This window comes from Camelus ferus, chromosome 32 (genome assembly GCF_009834535.1).
Source record: "Camelus ferus isolate YT-003-E chromosome 32, BCGSAC_Cfer_1.0, whole genome shotgun sequence".
NCBI lineage: Eukaryota > Metazoa > Chordata > Mammalia > Artiodactyla > Camelidae > Camelus > Camelus ferus.
The window spans coordinates 18,618,294-18,638,609 of record NC_045727.1 but is presented as its reverse complement, the minus strand read 5'-3'; the positions used below and the strand labels follow the sequence as shown (position 1 = coordinate 18,638,609).

At 53.8% G+C, this 20,316-nt stretch overlaps 1 protein-coding gene across 2 annotated transcripts; it reads right to left on the bottom strand.

Moving 5' to 3' along the window:
- Positions 1-845: 845 nt before the first annotated feature.
- On the bottom strand, positions 846-20,221 carry MVK (mevalonate kinase). 2 transcript variants are annotated; one of them, XM_032471400.1, is made up of 11 exons: positions 20,073-20,221; positions 19,044-19,135; positions 18,070-18,217; positions 14,777-14,921; positions 12,703-12,858; positions 10,154-10,257; positions 9,540-9,585; positions 6,174-6,264; positions 5,664-5,780; positions 2,475-2,628; positions 846-1,702 (listed from the first exon to the last, which is right to left on the bottom strand). In XM_032471400.1, the coding sequence occupies exons 2-11, from the start codon at positions 19,119-19,121 to the stop codon at positions 1,551-1,553; spliced, it is 1,191 nt and encodes a 396-aa protein (XP_032327291.1). In that variant the 5' UTR covers positions 19,122-19,135; positions 20,073-20,221; the 3' UTR covers positions 846-1,550. The 2 variants fall into 2 exon arrangements, with proteins under 2 accessions (XP_032327291.1, XP_032327292.1); XM_032471401.1 differs by having other exon boundaries at positions 14,777-14,971; positions 20,073-20,123.
- Between the last annotated feature and the right edge of the window lie 95 nt (positions 20,222-20,316).

The window sequence follows — 20,316 nt, the reverse complement described above, 5'->3', positions numbered from 1 at the left end:
TCATATTATCATTTTATGCATTATTTGTTTCGAAGGGTGGAGGCATGCAACCTCCCCGCCCCCATCAGTGAATCTAGGACCACTTTCACAGGTTAAGCTGGGGCAGGTATTCGTCCTGTTGCCCTCAGATTCCTGGCAGTGACCCCAGGCAGAGTTGGGAGAGAGGCTTGGCATTGTGGGTAGGCTGATTCGGCTCTAAGGCAGCCTCCCACTCACCCTCCTGGTGAAGATGCTGGGAAAGGTGCCAGCTGCCCCCTAGTGGCCGAGGGCAGAAGCGCAGAGCCATTTTAACCAAACCCTTCCCCAGCCCCCGCCTTCTTGTCCCGCCTCTTGCAGGCCCAGGGCTCCCAGGGCTTCCGGTGGCAATGTGCTAGCTCAAGGATTTTTGGATGGATTCTGCCATTTCTTAAAGAGCCTTGACTTGTAATATAAAGTTCAAATAGGGCCAGGCAGGTGCCAGGTCTCTTTTTCCCCACCCAGCTGGTAATTTCAAAAAGGAATAGTCCATGGCCCACAGCAGGTTTTGTTTCTGTGGCTTACAGAGGTCTGAGAACTAATGGGTACTCACGATCTGAGGAGCTGGGAAGCTTTAAATTTCCCTTTTCAGGAAAGTGGGCTGGAGCTGTGCTGATGGACTGAGAGCCCGATGTCCCAACATCCATCCAGGTCCAGCCAGGGCCACCTGTGAAAACCCCGCCCCATTCCCCAGACACAAAACCACGTGGCCCAAAGCCTTACTTTCCACTGAGAAAGAGGCTGGAGAAGGGACAGGCCAGGGGAGGCGGGTTTGGGCGGGTGGAGACTACTGGACCTTCCCCCTTCTTTCTGGACACCGAGAGAAGCACTGATGATTTAAGAGCTTTTTATTCCCCCACTGCCATCTTTTCTGCAAACCCCTCGGGTACAAGCTGGAAGAAACCACCCATAGATGCTGCCTTTCGCCCAGCCTCGGGCAGGAGGGCAGAAGGGCAGAAGGCAAAGACCACCACCTGAATCTACCTGAAGAGAACAGCCCAGCAAAGTGCTGATGGTTCAAACAGACTGAAGGTGTGAAGGGAGGACGCTGGGACAAGGGTTACCCTACGAAGTGTCAGGGAAGGCTTCCTGGAGGAGGTGGGAGGGGCCTGGGCCCTGAGGGACAGACATGTAAGTGTTGCAGAGGTGGAAGGAGGGAGAAAGCCGACTCCTCCAGGAACCAGAGTCCTGCATCCAGGTGTCCAAGCAGTTCAGCCAGGGAGTTTGTGGGTCTGTGGGAGCTTCGGGGAGGACAGGAAAGAGGCCCTCACATCTCAGGTCTGCAGTCTCAGTCCCCACGCAGCCCTGCTGCCCAGCCAGCTCGAGAGAACGCTGCAGAACACAGACCACGTCTTCTGGGCTGCCTGGCTCAGGGCGGGGACTGCCAGCAGGAGGGGCATCACAGAGGAGCTGGGCGCCCCCCCCCATCAGTGCCAGGAGCTGGGCGCCCACTGGCCAGCACAGACACCAACTCAAGAGCCCAGAATAACCCGGGAAAGGGCTTCGCGGTGGGGCTGCAGCCGCGTGGGCTCATCTCAGAGGCCGTCCAGGGCTTGCCGGACAGGGGCGTCCAGGGAGGCAGCCGCGTGCATGGAGACACCAGGGGCACCGATGCTGGTTTCCCAGCAGTCAAAGCCACAGTTGGTCAGCGCCTGCTTCGTGGCCTCTACCTCTGGCCGCTCCAGATCTGCGGGGAGGAAGGGCAGCAGGTCGCCCCTGACAACTGTCCACTCCCTTGGAAATGTTCATCCCCACTCAAGGAACAGGCCCGGGGACCAGTCTGCTTGTTGGAATGCAGAGCTGTGCACCCTCCCCGGGAAGGTTACGTATCCCGAGTCACATGGACCTGGCCTTGGCGCATATTGGCTGTGGGGCCTCAGACAAATGACTTCCCCTCTCTGAGTCTCAGTCTCCTCACCTGGGAATGGGGCACATGATGAGATCTGCCCTCGAGGGTCACGGTGAGGCTTACATGGCCTCCTGCAGGTGGAGAGCCTGGTGCAGTGCCTGATAATACCGCACACGCCTGAGAAATCATCTCACTGCCCCTGAACTAAGCCCCCCAAGCCCAGGTTTGCTGAAGTTAGGATGTGGTGACTCTGTGAGGCCCAGGAGGCCCACTGAGGGTGAGGGGGCCTCTGGGGCCACTGTGGGCTTATAGCAAATCAAAGGGGAAAAGCAGGGCAAGGAAAAGAAGCAGTAGGCAGCCAAGCCCTACGCCAAGCTCTCTAAACACATTTTCTCCTCCTTGATTCTGGGCAACAATCTTATATAAACTAGATATTGCCATCCATATTTTACCAATGTGACAACATAGGTCCAGAGAGGTTAATTCACTTGACTAAGGCCACACAGCAAAGGCGAGACTGTTCACAGGCCTCTTCCTCCTCCCAAGGGAATTGCCCAGGTGGAACCTTTGTATGATCCCAAGCTGGCAACTCCGCCTGCCCCGCGAGTACCTGGCCTGAGAAGCGTGATGCCGCAGCCCCCACCGCCTGCACCCGTGAGCTTGCTGTGCAGTCCGTGGGCCATGGTCACCTGGCACAGCTGGTCCAGCGAGGCATGGCCCACACCGAGGGCATTCAGATGGTGTTGGTTCATATCGATGAGCTCCTGAGGGAGAAAGTTCTCTGTTCCTGCTTGGCCTGCCTTAGGTCGAGGTCCTGTGCCCACCCCATCTGACAGCCGCTGGTCTGGGACCACAAATGGCTTTGACTACCCAGCACACTGTCCCGCTCACTGATAAAAGAATCCTCTCCTTCCTGCAGGACACCTGCAGGGGCTGGGGTGGAGTTGGTAGTGAACACCCGACCCAGGCCTGGTTACAGAAGGCTCTGTGTGTGGGACAGGTGTGTGACCCCAGCTGGGCCAATCAGAGCCATCCCAGTTTCTCTGCCTCGTTCCACTGGAGCTGCTAAACTGGTTGACTGCACTGCACATGGTCTCAGAGATTACATGGAAGACGGAGAGAGATTTCAGACTAGGTTGTTTTGGCCCCTGGATCCAGCTATGCCTGAAGCTGTCCCCTCTGGTCTTCTCAGTTATAAGCCAGTAAATTCCTTTCCTGCTAAAGCCTGGTTGAGATGGATATCTGTCACTTGCAGAAGTCTCAAGTAATATGCCATCCTACAGCCGCCTCAGGTACTGATTTTCAGAGTAAGATCAGGTTTGTAGTTCTAACAAGGTCACAAATGGGGGAAATTGCTAACTGTTTGTTCAGGTTTCTTTGATTATGCATAACAAAATTCCTGTTCTCCTGTGGATCAAATGCAATGCAGGCTGATGAAAAAGCTAACAGCCCCACTGCCCAGGCGTTCTCTATTTACATTTCATTTACTCCGTTGGTGTCTGGCAAATCCCTTCCACATGCTGGGTGCCAGGCTAGATGCTGGGGCTCTGAGAATGAGCTATGGTCCTACTGTCGGGAAGTGATGAATGTGGCATCTGGAGGCAGGTGGGCCTGGGTTTGAGTCTCCACTCTGCCACTTCTTGGTTGGATGTCTTGGGATGAGGTCTTCCACTCTGAGCCTCAGTTTCCCCCCTTGTAAAACAGGGATTGTAGGAGTATCTGCCTCGTCACCGTGAGAACAGAATGAGGTGTCTTTCACACGATGCCTGGCATGGGATAAATGCTTGGCAAACGTCAGCTGCTATTAGTACTTTATGGTTATATTACCACCATCCCCATTTTACAAAGGGGAAAACAGGCTCAGAGGGGAAAGTGACTTGCCTAAAGTCCCTGAGCTAGTAAGGTACAGAGCTGGCACTGGAGTCTGGGTCTGCCTGATGCGAAGCACGTGTCTACCCCGCCTCTGAGAGCACCCTCAGCATCCCTGCCGCCACCCACTTCTTGCTGTGTGTGGCCTGACAGCGTGCAGCTCTGCCCCAGGCTACTGGGAGCGCCTGTGCACCGTGAGGGCTGCAGGCTGCCAATCCCGGACCTGTCTGCCGAGACCCACCTGGTTCTCCTGTCCGAGGCCATCGGGCAGGATTGGGTCAGCCCTGCCCCAGCAGCCTGCCTCACACACCCCAGCACTTTTGACAAACAAGCAGACAGGCGTGATGGCCCCGTGGCAGCCCCAGGTGCCTTTCCCCGGCCCCGAGGGCAGGAGGGGAGGGCAAACTTCTGGGGGCCTGCCTCTCTCTGCGCCTCAGCGCCAGGTGTCATGTTGCCAAGGCAGGTTCCAGACACCTGTCACATTCTGATCCAAAATCTGTCACGGATCAGATGACGGGCTGTGACACAGGAGAACAGCTCACTGGTTTGAGTGCAGAGCTGTCCGGGAGGCAAGCTGCACATTTCAGCGGCTGCCGCAGCCAAAAATATACACAATGTATAATCAACGTGCTCTTTCGCAGCATCCTCCGGGGGCTCGACGGGGTGTATTTTAGGCAGCACTCCATCATTATTAATTTCCTCCTCAGGAGGACTCTGTTCCCTTCCTTTCTACGTGAAAGGAATTGAGAGCCAGCCAGGCAAATGTTGGGGGATAGAGATGGTTGCGGAATGAGGGCAAAAGCCCAGAAATTAGATGGAGTCCGTGCACCTGGCCCGTAGGAGGCACTCATAAAAATTTGCTTACTAAATGAATAAACAATTCAGTCTTTGACCTCTGGCTCAGCCCCTTACTAGCTGGAAAACCTCAGAGAAAGTCATTCCTTTAGGCCTTTTATATCTATAAAAATGGGGGCAAGGTACCCAGGTCACAGGTACGTTGCTGTAGGGAGCAGGTGAGAAGTCATTTGTGAAAAGGCTTGGTCGAGTAGCAGCTCCCACTCAGTACAGGGGCTGCACTCAAATACCTACAGCGGGACTAGGAGGCACCAGGCAAAGACAATAGTGGCTGTGGGTACTGATTAGGAAGTGGTGGGGACTGTGGAGAAATGGAGACCCCACGGCCTGGCTCAAGAGGACCCCTTGGGCACCTCCAGCTGACTGCTGCCACAAAGCCACACAGACGGGGCTGCTGGATCCCCTGATTCTTCCAGGGAAGCCAGATGGCTTTTTAATGTCCATCCACGTTCACTGGACCAGATGGACCAGGTCTGAGAATAAGCCTGGGCCCTCTGCCTGAGCTGGTGGCTCCTCCGGCACTGTGTTTGTGCATCACCCACAGGACCCCACTGCACCCTTAAGACACCCCAGGGAGTCCAGGATTCAGACCCAGGCCTGATGAAATTCAAAGAATGAGATCTCCGCCTCTACGCTAGAATTATTCAGAGGGTGGTGGCTGGAGTACTGAGGGTGAAAGGACACTTTAAGACTACATCTGATCCAAACAATGCATGTGGATGAGAAATAGGTACTGAGTAAACAAAATGCACTTAGCAAAGATAGCAGGAAAGCAGCAGCCAGGTGAGAAATTGCTCCTTGGCCTACGGAAGACCGTGTCTTCACACACGACCCCCAACCTGGCCCACTGCACTCAGCACACACCAGGTGCTTTCTCTGGGTTCTTACAATGATTGTGAATCATTTGGGAGGAGGCTTAAAAATAAGGCACACATGCTCATGGGTGCACACATGGGCCCCCAGACCCAGCCCTGGCCTCTCTGTTAGCTCCGTGGGGATTCCGAGCGCAGACTGGAGCCGCTGCCTTAGGCAGTGGTGTGGGTGAGTGACCCTGATACTGCAGACGGGCTCTTACTTCCAGCACAAGGTAGTGCTCCGGGGTCGGGGCTGCTGCCATCTCTCCAAACACTCGCTCGCACTCCAGGGAAATGGCGTCTATGGAGGTCAGGAGGGGGGCCACGATCTCTGGGAACTGTGGGGAAAAGGAAGCCAGGGCCTGTGAGGCTGAGGGGCTGGCAGACACCAGACAGCTGCCCGGGACAACGGGGTGGAGGGGTTAGGTGACCCCACGGCCCACACCCATCCTCTGAGGGACCCTCTTCTCCTTCTGGCCTGGTCCCTGCCCCGCCCAGCCACCCCTGACCCAAGTGCGGGATTCTCTCTGCAAAGCCAGCATGTCTAATGACCTCTGTCCTGCCTCCTGGCTGAGGTGTGGGCAGATGGCGCCTCTTCTTCTGTCAAAAAGCCTCCCTGAGTCCCCACCACCACCCCCAAAAAACCCACAAGGCAGACGGAGAGCTTGGACACCCAAATGTGAGTGTCGCGGCCCCACTGGGAACCCGTCCAGGAGTGGGACAAACGGCACCTTGAGCAGCCTGCTCCTGACGCCAGCCACCAGGGCCTTGGTGCTGCGAGGGACCTTTGTGTTGATCAGCAGGATCTGCAGGGCTGGCGGCCTGTTGGGTGAAGCGTCCACAGTTGAGCCCGTGACAGAGGAGCTGGGTCGAGGATGGGGACATGCCTGGACTCCACCTCACCCTGGGGAAGCGCACCTCACCCTGGGGAAGCGGAGGCCCAGGGAGGTGACGTCAACAGCAGGCTGGGGACGGGCCCTGGAGCATGGGCTCCTGACGGCCAGCCTGGGACGCCTGCTGCCAACCCCTGCTTCAGCCCCTGGGCGGATGGACATGTTCCCTTGGCTTGTGACTCACTGACTCACTTATTTAGTAATTGAACGAGTGAATGTGCACATATGAGGGCCCAGCCCAGCCTGGAGGTGGCAGAGCACGGCACACTTGTGGACTTAAAAGTTCAAAGTCGCCACAGCAAAGAGTACAAGAAGGGGCTGAATTCTGGAGGGGGCGCTGGGAGGGGAGGTGCCCGGGTTAGCCAGTGTCATCAGCACAGGAGCACGAGGGACGGACAGGCTTGTGGAGGAGTCAGGGTCCCAGCGCTGCACCCACTCTTACCCTGCATCAATGGTGCCCCGACCAGTGGCCCTGGCACGAAACCAGATGCAGTTAGAGGGAGCCAGTCTTCCCTGGGGAATAAAACACAGGGCCCGGGGTGGCCACAGGAAGCCGGCTCTCCAGCCCAACCCCGCTGCCCTCACCCGCCCTCTAAGCTTTATAATCTCTCCTAAAGCTTCAATCTCAATTGTCCTTGTGGTTGGCCGTCTTTGGGGGACTCAAGTCACCGTTTCTTGCCATCCGAACCTGCCTTTCAGAGAGCAGCAGGCCAGGGACAGGGGGGCCAGATGAGCTCTGGCTGGAGACAGACAGACCTGATACCTTTGTTCGAGTTTCTTGTCTCAGACCAAGCTTGTAAAATCCAACAGGGCTGGGAAAGGCTGCCAGAAACCTGCTTGATCTCACCGCCCATAAGCCCATGAAATTAATATCGATTCTCAGCCTCGGAGGCCGGCTTTTTTTCTTTTTCTCCTTACAAAAGATGAACATTCTATTTGGCTTTTCTCTTCCCTTTAAAGAAAAGCCGTTCCTCAAAAGGGCAGTTTTCTGGGAGGCCAAATCTTGATCCACTTCACAAACAATGCCTTTTTTTTTTTTTAATGAAAAAGCCCCACGCGTGGTTTGAGGGGAAAGGGCTCCTCTTTAAGCCATCGGCAGGACTGACGAGGAGTCTGACACCTGCTCACTGCGGCGCCTCACAGCCAGCAGCAAAGGTCGGTTCGCTGTTCCCAGCCATCGGGTCAGGAGGAGTCTGGGTATTACACCTTCATCTTTCTTAGAGTCCTTTGCGATCTTGGACCTGCTGCTGGCCCCACAAAACCCAGGGCTCCAGTGACACCCAGTGACCTCCCCCTCAGGGGCTATGTAGGTGGTTTAAGCCTGGCCATGCCTCCAACCTCACTTCATCTCCACCTCCCTGATGCTCACTCCACGTATACCACCCTGGCCTCCTGGCTGTGGCTCAACATGCCAGGCACACTCCTGCCTCAGGGCCTTTGCATGTCCATCTCCACTACCAGAAACCAGCCCTTGGCCATTTGCCAGTGGGTTTCTCCTCCCACAAGATAGGAGTTCCATGAAGGTGGGACTTGCGGTTCCCTGCTGAGGCCCCAGCACCTAGTAGTTAGCTGTTCAGAGATATTTGTGGGCTGGATGAATAAATTTGGTCAGGAAAAAGCAAATAAGCCCTTGACAGATACTGTTTCTGATCTCATACTCAGGATCCCAATTGTGTAAATAAGAACGAGGCCTCAGGAGAAGTGACTCACCAAAGGGCACCCAGTGGGCAAACAGCAGAGCCAGGCTCAAACTCGAGCTGGTGGACCCCAGAGCATCTGCCACCACCGGCCACTGTGAGCCTCTCCACCTGCCTCCCCCGGCCTGGGAAAGCCTCCATTGCTTGTCTCTTGATTGCCCCGCCATAGACCATGCATGTGCCCAGCCACTTCTCCCAGGGCCAAGTTCAATGCTCAGGATACAACAGACTCTAAGGATGCACAGAGTGAAATGAACTGGTCCTGCCCCAGATCTGCAGCCTGACTTATGACGCCCTCCATGCTGTCCCAGCAGCTTCAGAACCCTGAGGAGGCCTTCATTCGAGGGCCTGGACACCTCAGCATCCCCTCCCTTGGATCCTGCACACGGATTCAGGGCACCAGGCTCTCCTGCCATCAGTTCCACAAGCAGCCAGAGAGCTCTGTTCCACACTCCTAAGTGGTTCCGCTTCCTCCTCCATGTAGAGCAGTGGTTGTCACCCAGGGGGACTCGCACCCCAGGGGACAGGTGGCCACGCCTGGAGCTATCTCTGGCTGTCGCAACTGGGAGACAGGGGAGGTGCTACGGGCACCTAGTGGGCAGAGCCCAGGGACGCTGCTGAACACCCTGCACTGCACAGGACAGGCCCCAATTCTCCACCCCAGACACCTGTAGTGCTGAAGTTAAGCAACGCAGATGTGGGGCCTCAGAAAGGCAGGCCAGGTCACTGAGCCCCAAATGGAGCGGCCCAGCAGGCGAGAGCAGAGGCCTGGGACCTGCCGCCGGGCCGGAAAGGTCTCCCTGGCTGAAGAAGGTGGGGGCAAGCCCTGGGCCCTCTGAGGCAGCAGGGCACCCTGGGACGAACACCACGACTTGATGGAGCGTTCAGGGAACAGCCAAGAGGACCCTGCTCCCGCATGCCACGTGCTTCACTCCCAGCCTGTGACGTTTCCACGCTGAGGGCAAACAGAGCAGAGGGAGTTGGAATTTCCAATGCCTCCAGGAGACATAAACAGGCTGAAAGTTGCCCCAAGTCCCCTCCGCTGTCAGCCTCTTCTGAGCCTCCCATGGGCTCCGGTCCTGCTCGGCCTTGAGGCCTTCACTGTGGCTACTCCGGCGATGTCTTTCAGTGGCTTCTGTGTCTGTCCCCGCCGCCCAGAACCATGTTGGAGAGCCATCCTTATACCCCTAGCCCCAGTGCAGTGTCATGGGGAACACGGAAGGCATCAGTTCTCATTTACTAAAGGGTAACTGAACAGGTGGCCATGGGTCTGGGGGAACAGCCACTTTCTAGAAGGTGAAAGGCGCAGCCTCCCATGACTTCCCCCTCTAATCTCCTGGCAGTTTAAGAGCTGAAGGGGAGAGGGAGAGCATGGGGGCTGCATGGGGGAGGGAAAGCCCAGGGGCACTTGCCCCCACCTCCTTCACAAAGAAGTGGGGCTCCCCCCCCCCACCCCGGACGCATGGACGCAGCCACTCAGGAAGGCACGGCTCTGCCCAAGAATTACCTCTTTAAGGATGAAATCTTCCCTTGTTGGTATCGGAGAGCTCCTCCTAAAGAAAACGGGAGTGGGTCAGGGCTGGAGGGAAGCCCTGCACTTGTGCCTCTGGGGAGAGGGGCTGGGGTGGGGCTGAGTATCACCGGAACTAGACCAACACCGTCACCAGCTGTCTCAGCTTCAGGCACAGAAGGCCCAGAAGGGCACGAAGGTGCTCCGCCGGGGAGCCCTCCAGGCGCCCAGCTTCCAACAGGATGCACGGTGACGTGGCAGAGTGGGAGCCGGACCGTGTCCAGGGCCAGGACGCAAGCAACCCCACCAGAGGGGAGCCCAACCTGCGTGATCTGCAAACTCAACACCAATGGTTCTGCAGCTTTACTGTCCGGACCCCCGGAGGGGTGGGGGGGACTCACTGCAACCATGGCTTCCTGGGCCCGGCCCAACCCCCAGAGATTCAGATCCCTGAGAGTCCTCCCCCACCCCCTCAAAACAAGAAAATGCTATCTCCCTCCAAATTCTTTGGATCTCTTCATCCCAAACCAACAGAGCATGCGCAGCCACGTTTGTCCTAAGACTTTTTAAAAGAATAAAAATAAAGGACACAAGCCTGAGGCAGTACCTACCCCAGGTGCTGACAGCGTTGTCCACTCCAGACGGGTTCCCGTGAATCATCCTCTCCCCCTGGAAGGCCCATTTATTAATTAATTCCAAGTTCTCTGCGGTCCACCTGAAGAAGTCACAGAAATGGGGGGCCGGGGGTCACTGAGGGCAGCAGAGGGCAGAGGCCACAGGCTGGGAGTGGTGGAGACCAAAAGTCAAAGGGGTGTAGGCCTCTGAACTTGGAAAGAAGAGAAGAAACAGCTCTGCACCTCTCTGGCTAAACAGCAGGCCCCTGGGCCAGCGTGGTGAAAAGAGCCAAGACTGTGAGTTCCCGGGGTCCTGCTTTGCCTCTTACAAGCTGAGTGGCCTGCGCCCCTTGCCTGCCTTCTCTGAGCCTCTCTCTTCATCTGTAGGATGGCAACTCCTCCCTCCTCGAAGGCACGTGGGTCATCTCTGGATCTCTCCCTGGGAGGGATGTGGGCTCACTGACAGTTCACATGAACAGACCCAAGAGACGTGTGCACTGAACAAGGACAAATGCTCGACACCCTCCCCCCCACTCCCCCGCCTTCTCTCTCAGCTTTTGTTTCTGTTGAGTCCCTGTCCCAAGAAACAGCAGAAGCCAACGGGGGCTTTGCAGCCTCTGAGAGTGTAGCTCAGAGGCAGAGCAGCGGGTGAAGGAGGGAGCTGGTTTGAACCCCCTTCTGCTGCCGACTCACTGAGGGTCTCTGAGCAACCGCTGCAGCTCTGACGCTCAGTGTGCTCACCTGTGAAATAGGGACAGCAGCGTGTCTGCCTCACAGAGGACACTGTGAAATGGAAAAGACACTCCAATGCTTTGTAAAATGCCCAGGGGATAGAGGCCACGTGGGATCACGGCTCCTGGAAGTCTCTCCAAGCCCAGGCCACCCACTCACTTGCTGTGGAGACTCGGGCCTCTTTCCTTACCTGTCAGATGGGGATTTTATGGACCTGAGATTCTCATGGTGGTTGTGAGGCTATGATTAACAGTGAGTTGAGCAGGGAGGGTATAGCTCAGTGGTACATTGTATGCTTGGGTGAGGTCCTGGGCTCAATTCCCAGTACCTCCGTTAGAAAAAAAACATTTTTTTAAATAGTTAACATGGCTCAAAGCTACTGATTACCCAGCGCTAAGCACTGTGCTAAAGGTTCTTTCTGATGGGCCATCCGTAATCCTCACAGTGACCCTTCAGGGAAGGTACAGTTACTACCCACTTCCTCGTGCACCCACAATCACCCATATCCTGTGAAAGGCAGAGGTGGCTGCTGGCCGGGGGGAGTGTCTATGTGGGAGGCCCAGGACAGCCAGGCCTTCACCACTCTGCGCTAGATCAGCGATCGGCGCACGGTCGTGAGGTCTTGAAGACTCTGGTCTGAGTCACAGTCTTATCTTGGGATCAGCAAATGTCAAGGCTGGAACCACCCCCCCAATTGCCCCGGGGCCTCAGGTGCAGGCCCTCACTTTCAGAAGAGCAAATGGAGCCCCAGAGAGAAGAGAGTCAACAGGCAGATCTGACTGTGATTCCTGAAAACGGCGACCTCGCGTCTCTGAAGGTGCAATCATTACCTACCTGGTCATTACCTGCTGGATGCTTCCCACAGCCACTGACCCCCGCCCCCAACCTCCCTCTGCGCGCATGAGTCTTTCAGAGCCCCTCTGGGGAATGCAGAAGGGGAATCACATCAATGGCCCCCAGACCTGCTGTGGCCACAGGGATCAAGGCGACCTTGGGCTTAGCCAGCAGTCCCCCGACACGGCACAGCTAGGCCCACGTGCCTGGTACCGAAGGCCCCCCTCAGTGTGAGGGCTTTCCGGAGACATGAGGGCCCAGTACAGGCCTCACCAGGAAGCTGCCAGGTGGGATACCAGGGCCTCACCCACAACTTCTGGGGCGAGGTCCGGGGCAAACTACATGACCTGTGCTCAGGGTGGTTCCTCCAGTCTCCTTAAGAGACAGAAATGGTCCGCTCACAACCCTGCCTGGACAAGCCTCAGTGACACACAATGAGAACCGCAGAGGCGACGCTTCCTCCTGGAGACAAGGTGGAGGACTCGGAGGAGGGGGTGCTGTGATCTGATAGACACGCCTCCTGTGTTTATTTCTCAGCATGGTGTACTTTTTTTCCCTAACCATCTGGTACAACCAGGAAGCGTCCCCTGGGTATAAGTACTGTCATTTACAGAAAAGGACACTGAGGCTCCCAGGGGGCAGTCAAGGTCCCACTGGGAGTTGATGACAGAGGTGGGCCCGATGGCTCATTTAATCCATGGCCCTCTACAACCAGGCTCCGGTTTCTCTACCATACCAAGGGCACGTGAGTCCAAGAGGCAAGGAGGGGGCGAGGGGTGGGGGAACTGAGGCAGTTTAGTGAGAAGAGCTCAGGCTCTGGAATCCGATGGCCCAGGCCTGCCGCGTGGCCTCCCTGTGCCTTGGCTTCCTGAGCTGTCAGGTGGCCACGGGACACCTCTCATCTCATGGGGTGGCGGGGAGTTCTCAGCTCGGGCACGGCACCCAGGAAGGACAAGGAGTGGGGCGAGGGCCGTGATTACCTCCCAGTGGCCTCCCCATCCTTCAGCGGGTTTGGGATCTCCTCACACGCAGTCAGGAAGGCAGCTGCCAGACACACGGAGTAGGCGGCACTGGAGCCCAGGCCAGCCCCAGGGGGCAGCTCCGACCACACGGTGATGTCCAGGCTGGGCAGGGCCCTGAAACACACCAGGAAGCAGAGCGTTACCCTCCTGAAGGGCTGTGATGTGTCAGCACTGAAACAGGGGCCCAGATCTAGGCCTGACTCAAAGGGTCTGGCCCAGTTTTTTGATCTCAGGGAGATTCCCCAACCCCAGAGGCATCCGTTATCAGATAGCAGGAACTCACGGCGACTCAGACAACCTGAAAATAGGTAAAGGATCATTTAAATCTCTATGTTGTCCAACCGGAGCTCTTCCTAACAGTGCCTGGAGAACCACCATTCCTCTAAACTCCTTCCTGTTCCCAAGTGAGGCTCTTTCCAGGCCCTGCTCTCAGCATGGGCTGGCCCCCCTGCCCAGGTCAGCTCTGTACCCCTTTCTCCCCCAGGGAAATTCTTACCCATCCTGCAAGACCTTCCTTGCACGTTGTTCCCACTGGGAAACTTCCCTGGACCACCCAGAGGCCATCCCTAGCTCCCCTGAGGACCCCAGCACACAATCTGTCTCCATTGCTGCCTCCTCACACGCAGGGCGCTGACAGCGCGTTCATGGGACGCCTCTCCCACCGGACAGTGTTTCCCAACTGCGTGTAACCCAGACCTGGTCTGGACCCACAGAGAGTTCTGAATCACTGCATCTTACCTGTTATCTGTCCCCAGGGAGAACCATCAGAGGTCAGCTTCTATCATCTAAGCACTATTCCCGTTTTCCAAATATAAAATTCCAGGACTGAATCTGCCTTTTCAAACTACACATTGCCTCTCCTCAATCAGGAGATTCTGAAATGTGCCTGCAGCCCCCACCCTGGAAAGGGACACGCCCCTCTCAAGCTGAAAACCCTGGCACCCAACAGCAAGTGTCAAGACTTTTTTTGTTTTGCTTCACATTTTATTTTAATTAATTAATTGATTTTATTTATTTATTTATTTATTAACATTTTTTATTGAGTTATAATAAGACATTTTTTAATGTGGTCTCAGCACAGCACCTAGTACCCAGTGCCTGCTTAACCAGGGAAAGGCTGCACCTCAAGGCTGTCCCTTTGGGTTCTGGACCAAAAAAATCATCGTGAACACTCACTGTGTGCCACTTACGGTGCTAGCCCCATTTCATACATAATGTTTCTAATCCTCAGATAGTTTTTCCCAGGAATGTAGTAGTAGTAATAATAATAATAATAATAATAATAGTAATAATAATAATAATAATAATAATAATAATAATAATAACGCCTCTGAATCAAACACTTTAGGTAAATGGACTCATTTAACCTCACAGGGAACTAATGAGGTAGGTACCACTACTACTCCCATTTGACAGATGAGGAAACTGAGGCCCAGGAAGGGTGAGAACCTCACACCGGCTAGTAAGTGACTGCACCGGGGTTTGAACCACTGCCATCTGACCCTCAGCCCTCTCTCACAGTGGGACACTGCCTCAACAGGAGAGTATCCCTTTAGGAGCTGGCTTCCCTGGGGCCAGATGACCCAGATCTTACCGTAAGCGGGGAAGTGAACACAGGCTTCGCTCTGCCAATCAGGTTCCCTTGGAGCCTGTGAGATGTGAAACAAGGGTGCCTCTCTGGGCCTGGCGCAGAGATACCACACAGTGGATCCAAGTATCTGGCTTTGGTTCTACTGAATGGGAGAGGCCAGAGGAGGCAGGGTGGGGTTAAAGAGGCAAACATCGGTGTTGAAGGGAACTGAGTTGATTTCCAGCCCTCAGCACTTCCTAGCTAGCTCCGTGGCCTTGAGTGTCTCTCTGAGTCCCAGTTTCTTCCCTGTGCAAAACGAGGAGCATGTCCTTCTCAAGGGGTTGTCGTGAATATTAAAAGCAGATCATAAATACGCAGGGTCTAGCACCAAAACCACAGCCACCCTGGATCAGTTTCCGGGGCGGGCTGAACCCAGACTCCCTGCCCAGACCCCGCACGCACCTCTGACTCCGGCAGATGGACAGGTACAGGTACAGGAAGGCCAGCACGGCCAGGCGCTCGTGGTCGGTGCAGTCCTCGGGGAAGCCCGCTGCCTCCTTCAGCTTCTCCACTTGCTCTGGGGTGAGCGCCGTGTTGCCCGCTCGCTCTGTCACACAGGCAGACAAGCACACGCGGGTGGCTGAGAGGGCCTTGGCGCTTTTACAAACAGGATGCAAAAAACCGAGCAGTCACAGGAGTCAGAATCTGGATGGATGTGGACTCAGGGTCCTAGCACCGTGGTCAATGCTGTCGGTGGACTTTGGGCTTGGGAGGCGGGTGGACTCAGATTTGGGTCCTGACTTTGCTAACTGCTTGTTCTGCAGGCTTGAGCAGGTGACTTAACCTTCCTGCACCTCATTTTCCCTCCTTGGTAACAGAGGTAACTGCAGTACCTCCCCCTAAGGGGTGTCATAGAGATAAAGTTCAGGTACAGAAAATCCTTAGCACTGTTCCTGGACTCTAGTAAGGCCTAACTGAGTTATTTTCAAACACACCCACACATACACACAAAACCACTCAAAGGCCTGGGTTTGACCCCACAGTACAAAACCAAAGGCGGTATTAAGTTATTCCCCAAATAGTTCCCTCTGCCAAAACATAATTAGCGAGAACAGGACGCTCAAATAAAACCAGTCAACGTGAAAGGCTGAGATCTGCTTGGGTGGAAGGGAGAGGAGGAGGCTGGGCCACTTCCCCCTGAGGCTAAGGGGCAGAGCAAGTCTGATCTGCCTGCCTTCATGAATTACCCGAGTCCTGAGTCAAATTCTAAAGGGGACCTGAAATTGAGCTGGTGTGCCAGTCTTAGGAAACTTCAGGATGGAGCTGGATTAACTGACTGAGTTAACAATCCACTGGAGGCAACCAAGCCAGACAGTGTGACTGAGAGCCCGGACATTTCTAAGCTCTGTGATGGAGAGGGAACGGTGCCTTAAGAGCCTGGGCCTTTGAGTTTAGAAAGATTTGGGTTTGAATCCTTTCTGTATCACTGACAAGCTGTGTGACCTGAGACACATGGCCTCTGAACCTCAATCTTCTCATCCATAAAATGGGGCTGAATCACACCACATACTTTCAGGCAAGACTGGAGAACTCGAATAGTGCTAATATACGTAACACATCGGTTCAGTGTCTGGCACACATAAATGCCCAAACGTTCACTGTGTTTAGGATGATTAGAAGGGTACAAAAGGACATTGGAAGAAAAAGGTGGCAGATCCTGGCAACCTAGTAGAAAATTTGACTCCAGCAGGGAGGGTATAGCTCAGTAGTAGAGTGCATGCTTAGCATGCACGATGTCCTGGGTTCAATCCCCAGTACCTCCATTAAAAAAACAAAAAAACAAAAAAAGTGCTGGTAAAACAAAACCAAAACATATTGTTAACCTAGAAATCTCTGTCCATTGAAAATATGCCTAATAAGTGAAGGCAAAATAAAAACATTAAAAAAAGAAAGAAAAGAAACCTTGACTCCAAAAGGCTCAGATTCTGTCTCCTTGGAGAAGCAGACTAACGCGCCCTCATGAATGGGCTGCGCTCTGCACCACAGGCCTCCGCCCACCTCCCATCCTGTGGGACCCTCACAGCAACGCCCCCAGGCACCACGAGTCTGCTCAGAGCGGTAGGTGCCCTGCCTTGTCGCACACAGGGAGTTGCGAGTGGTCTGAGACATGTCCCACTACCCCCGCTGCATCATCCGTGCTATGAACGTACAAAAGCGGCATTCAGTTTTCAGGGAACATTTCCGACTGGCTGGGTGGCCCTCTGCCCGACGGAGAGCCAGGCCAAGGCTGCTCTGGACAGCTGCCCCAAAGCAGTGGCTGTGAATTGAAGATGTCCCTGCAATTACCCAGAGAACCTCTTTTTCTCTTTATTTTTTTGGGGGGGGGGGGAAGAATTAGGTTTACTTTATTTATTTGTTTGTTTATTTTAATGGAGGTACTAGGGATGGAACCCAGGAACAAGCTAAGCACACACTCTACTACTGAGCTACATCCTCCCCTCATCCCCCGAACCTCTTTCAAAATACACATGCCCAGTCCCCCACCAGCACTACGACTTCTCAACAGGAGGGGTGGGGGGCCAGGAATTCATCTGTACTGTTAAAACAACAAGGACAAAAACCGCCCTGGGGGATCTCAAGGCAGGACTGAGGTTAAAAATGGTAGCTTGAAAATGGGGGTTTGCAACTCTTCCTCCATCTCTCTACGGTGTTTGGGAAGGACTGCGTGGCTTGCTGTGGATTAATTCTCATGGGGGACATGGTGCAGTTTGGAAAAGACCCCAGAAGAGTCTCACTTGCACCACCCTGGCTGGGGGACACTGTTCCGAAGGGCGAGGTGTCAGCCCAGAGAAGAGACACTGAGAACGGGGAACACACTCCAGCTTTGCTGTGGGTGGTGACTCTGCTGATGAACAAACCAGGCCTGCTCAGGAGTGGGGAAAAACCTTCCCAACAGTAGCAAAAATTAGCCCAGAGGCCTGTTTCTTGGCATGGAAAGAGCGTCCTGATACATGGAAGAAGAAAAAACCCCACACAATTCTAAAAACTTTATACGGTCTGATCCAATTTTGGTTAAAAAACAAGCTCTCTCCTTATTTCAACCTAATTACTGGTCTATAAAAAATAATCCAGAAGGCTTAACACCGAAATGCTTAGCACTGTCGTGAGGGGTGAAGTGGGAGGCAGTGATCATAGGCGATTGTTTTTAACTCGCAATGTTTCGGCATTGATGGTGTTTCAATAATAAGCGTAAGTTACTTTTATTTTTAATAATTTTAAATTATATGAAACGCCAAAACATTCTCCTTGTTAAAACAACTTTGGAGAAGGGAGGTTCCCTTTGTCCACTCTCTGACCTTAGGACCCTCCCAGAGGTGACTATCACCATTGTCAGCAGGATGCATACCTCCCCAGGCTTTTTCTTTGTATTTACACACCTACCGATACTTAATTTGAGCCCTTCCTCATATACTATATATGCTGTTCTGCACCTTGTGTTTTTCCACTCAATGGCAGGCCTTAATGATCTGTCCGCAAAAGCTCACACAAACCTAGTGCGTCATTGTACGTTTTTACATTTTGAGAAGTTAATAAACAAGTGAAGTTAACTTTACGGGAACAGGAGAGAAAACACCCCCAGAGTGGCTGGCCTCTGGTCCCTTGGGGACAGCCTGGAATGACAACCCAGCTGGCCTTTCCCCGTCTCATCAGGGCCCAGGCTCTTCCTGCACCTGGGTCCTGCTTCCCGCTTTTACCCAGAAAGCTCGTGTCCAGCAGCTGAAGCCTGGCCATGTCCCAGGCCCGCTTGATGCCAAGGTTGGGTAAGTTGAGGCCGACTTTCCCATAGCTGTGGGGCTGAAGCCGGAGGAATGTTCTCAAGTTCAAAGCCACAGCCAGGGCTACCTGTAGAATTAAAGGTAAAAGCAGTCAGCCTGAGGGTGAGTGCCAATGAGCATGGCTCCTGTCTTAGGAACAAAGGGCCCTTGCCAAAGAGCTGAGAAGAGAATAAACACTAGCACACAGGCCACTCCTACCCATGCCCTTGGCAGACACTGCTAATCGATCTTGGCACGCTCTCCCATACAACTGGGCACAGCCACTACCAATCGATTAGGAATTAATATCTATTTCTGTTTGCTCTCTCTGCATAAAATTCCAAAAGTTCTCAACTCCAAGGAATGGCTTCCCAATAATCATCACACTTTCAAAGATAAATAAGAACATAAAGACAGGGTGGTGGAGTGAAAAAAGCACAAGCTTTGGGTTCAAACAGACTTAAGTTCACTCCTGGCTCTACCAAGGTGTATGGGACCTTGATCAAATTACCAAGCCCCTCCTGAGCCTCAGCTGCCACATCTCCCAAAAAAAAGGACAATAAAAGTTTAACCTCAGAGGGGAGTTGTAGGAGTTAAATGAGACAATGCATGTTTCAGAGTCTTTTTCTGAAATGCCCGGGTTTGGTCCCCAAACCTAATCTCTTCCCCACTGAAGCTCACTTCCTAAATGACTCATTCCACCAACAGGGATGTCATCTTTTTGCTATCTTATGGGATGGTCTACAGAAGCCCTTTAGAGGCCCTAAGACCTGTCTTTTCCTTGCCTGGCTGGGGAGAAACTGACCTCTCTGAGCTACTCCCAGGCTATGCCTCAAGGCCTCCTTTCAGCTTCCTTTAAGATTAGTGTCAGGGAAAAGTGGTGCCCAGCCCTCGAAGGCTCTGGGGGCTTGTACCTTGCCATGGACCACGGCATGCTCTCCGTGAAGGATGACTTTCCCTGGAGCGGACACCAGCAGGACTTCTGACAACATGGCTCCTGGAAATCCTGAAAGGGAAAGCCAGAGAGAGGATGGAAGGTCCCTACTTGTTGGAGATCTTCGAGAATGCCTCGTTCCAGCTCATCATTATAACAAAAAAGGCAGCTACCACTCAGCACTTGCTATGGTGCCCAAAAGGCAGGGCAGCAGTCAATGAGACACATCAGAAAGATCTGGGTTCAAACCTAGCTCCTCCACTACCTAGTGATGTCTTGGCGAACTCCCTCAAATAGCTACGAACCTCGGCTTCCTCTTAAGTTACACGAGGACAATAACTCTATTTACTTCAACGGGTTTTGAGGTTAAATTAACTAATGCAAGGGAAACCCTTAGCAGTGTCTGGCACACCATAATCACTTGTTTATGGATAGCTTCTTATTACTGGCTCTGTTCTTGCTTCCAGCTTTTACCATTAGTACTATTAAAGGTGGAAATTTAAATAAAATCAAGGACCAGAAAGGACTCTTTCCTGGGTATTTAGGCTGTTTCTAACTTGTCACAATTATAAACAGGCTGCATAAAACAGCTGTTACACACCTTTTTTGCACACGTAAGCGAGGATCTCTACAAGACAAAATCCTAGAAAGTGACTTGTTGGGTGTATGGTGTGCCTATTTTAGATTTTTTATATAATGTAAAGTTACCATCCATTTAAGGCTTTACGTGCATTACCTCAACATTATAAAACCTGAACCGCACTGTGCGCTAAGTACTATTGTGATCCCCGTTTCTTAATGGGGAAAACTGAGGCTCGGAGCAGGGAAAGCTATTGCTTGCTTCCAAAACTCAAAATCCCGCCTGTCAGACTTGAGGTAGCCAACCCCTCAGGAAGGAGTCTCAGAGTTGGGGAAACTGAGCCAGAGAAGCCGGGAGCCCGACCCAGGGTCGTCCTAGGTCTCAGCCCTGGACCACGAGCCACCCGGCCCCGACACCCCGACCTCTCACCTGTTGCCACAGCCCCTCTGCTCCCGAGCCTGGGCCGCTCTGGAGCTCCATCCCCGGGCGCCCGGGCGCCGGAATGGGGGGGAGGCGGACTCTTCCTTAAGATCAGCCAATCAGAGAGAGCGAACCGGGAGTTCCTTTGCCAATTGGCTTGAGTATTGACCAATAGATGTTGCTAACCAAGTCTTCACGGGTTTCCCCGCCCATCTCCTTCCGTAAACCAATGGAAAACAAGTCTCTGGAAGTG

Excerpts from the sequence above, each read along its gene's own strand:
- MVK (XM_032471400.1), bottom strand. The coding sequence starts at position 19,121 with ATGTTGTCAGAAGTCCTGCTGGTGTCCGCTCCAGGGAAAGTCATCCTT. Across the intron at positions 14,922-18,069 it reads GCTGGACACGAGCTTTCTGG|AGCGAGCGGGCAACACGGCG; the intron begins GTAAAAGCGGGA and ends CCTGTGTGACAG. Across the intron at positions 1,703-2,474 it reads CATCACGCTTCTCAGGCCAG|ATCTGGAGCGGCCAGAGGTA; the intron begins GTACTCGCGGGG and ends TCCTCCCCGCAG.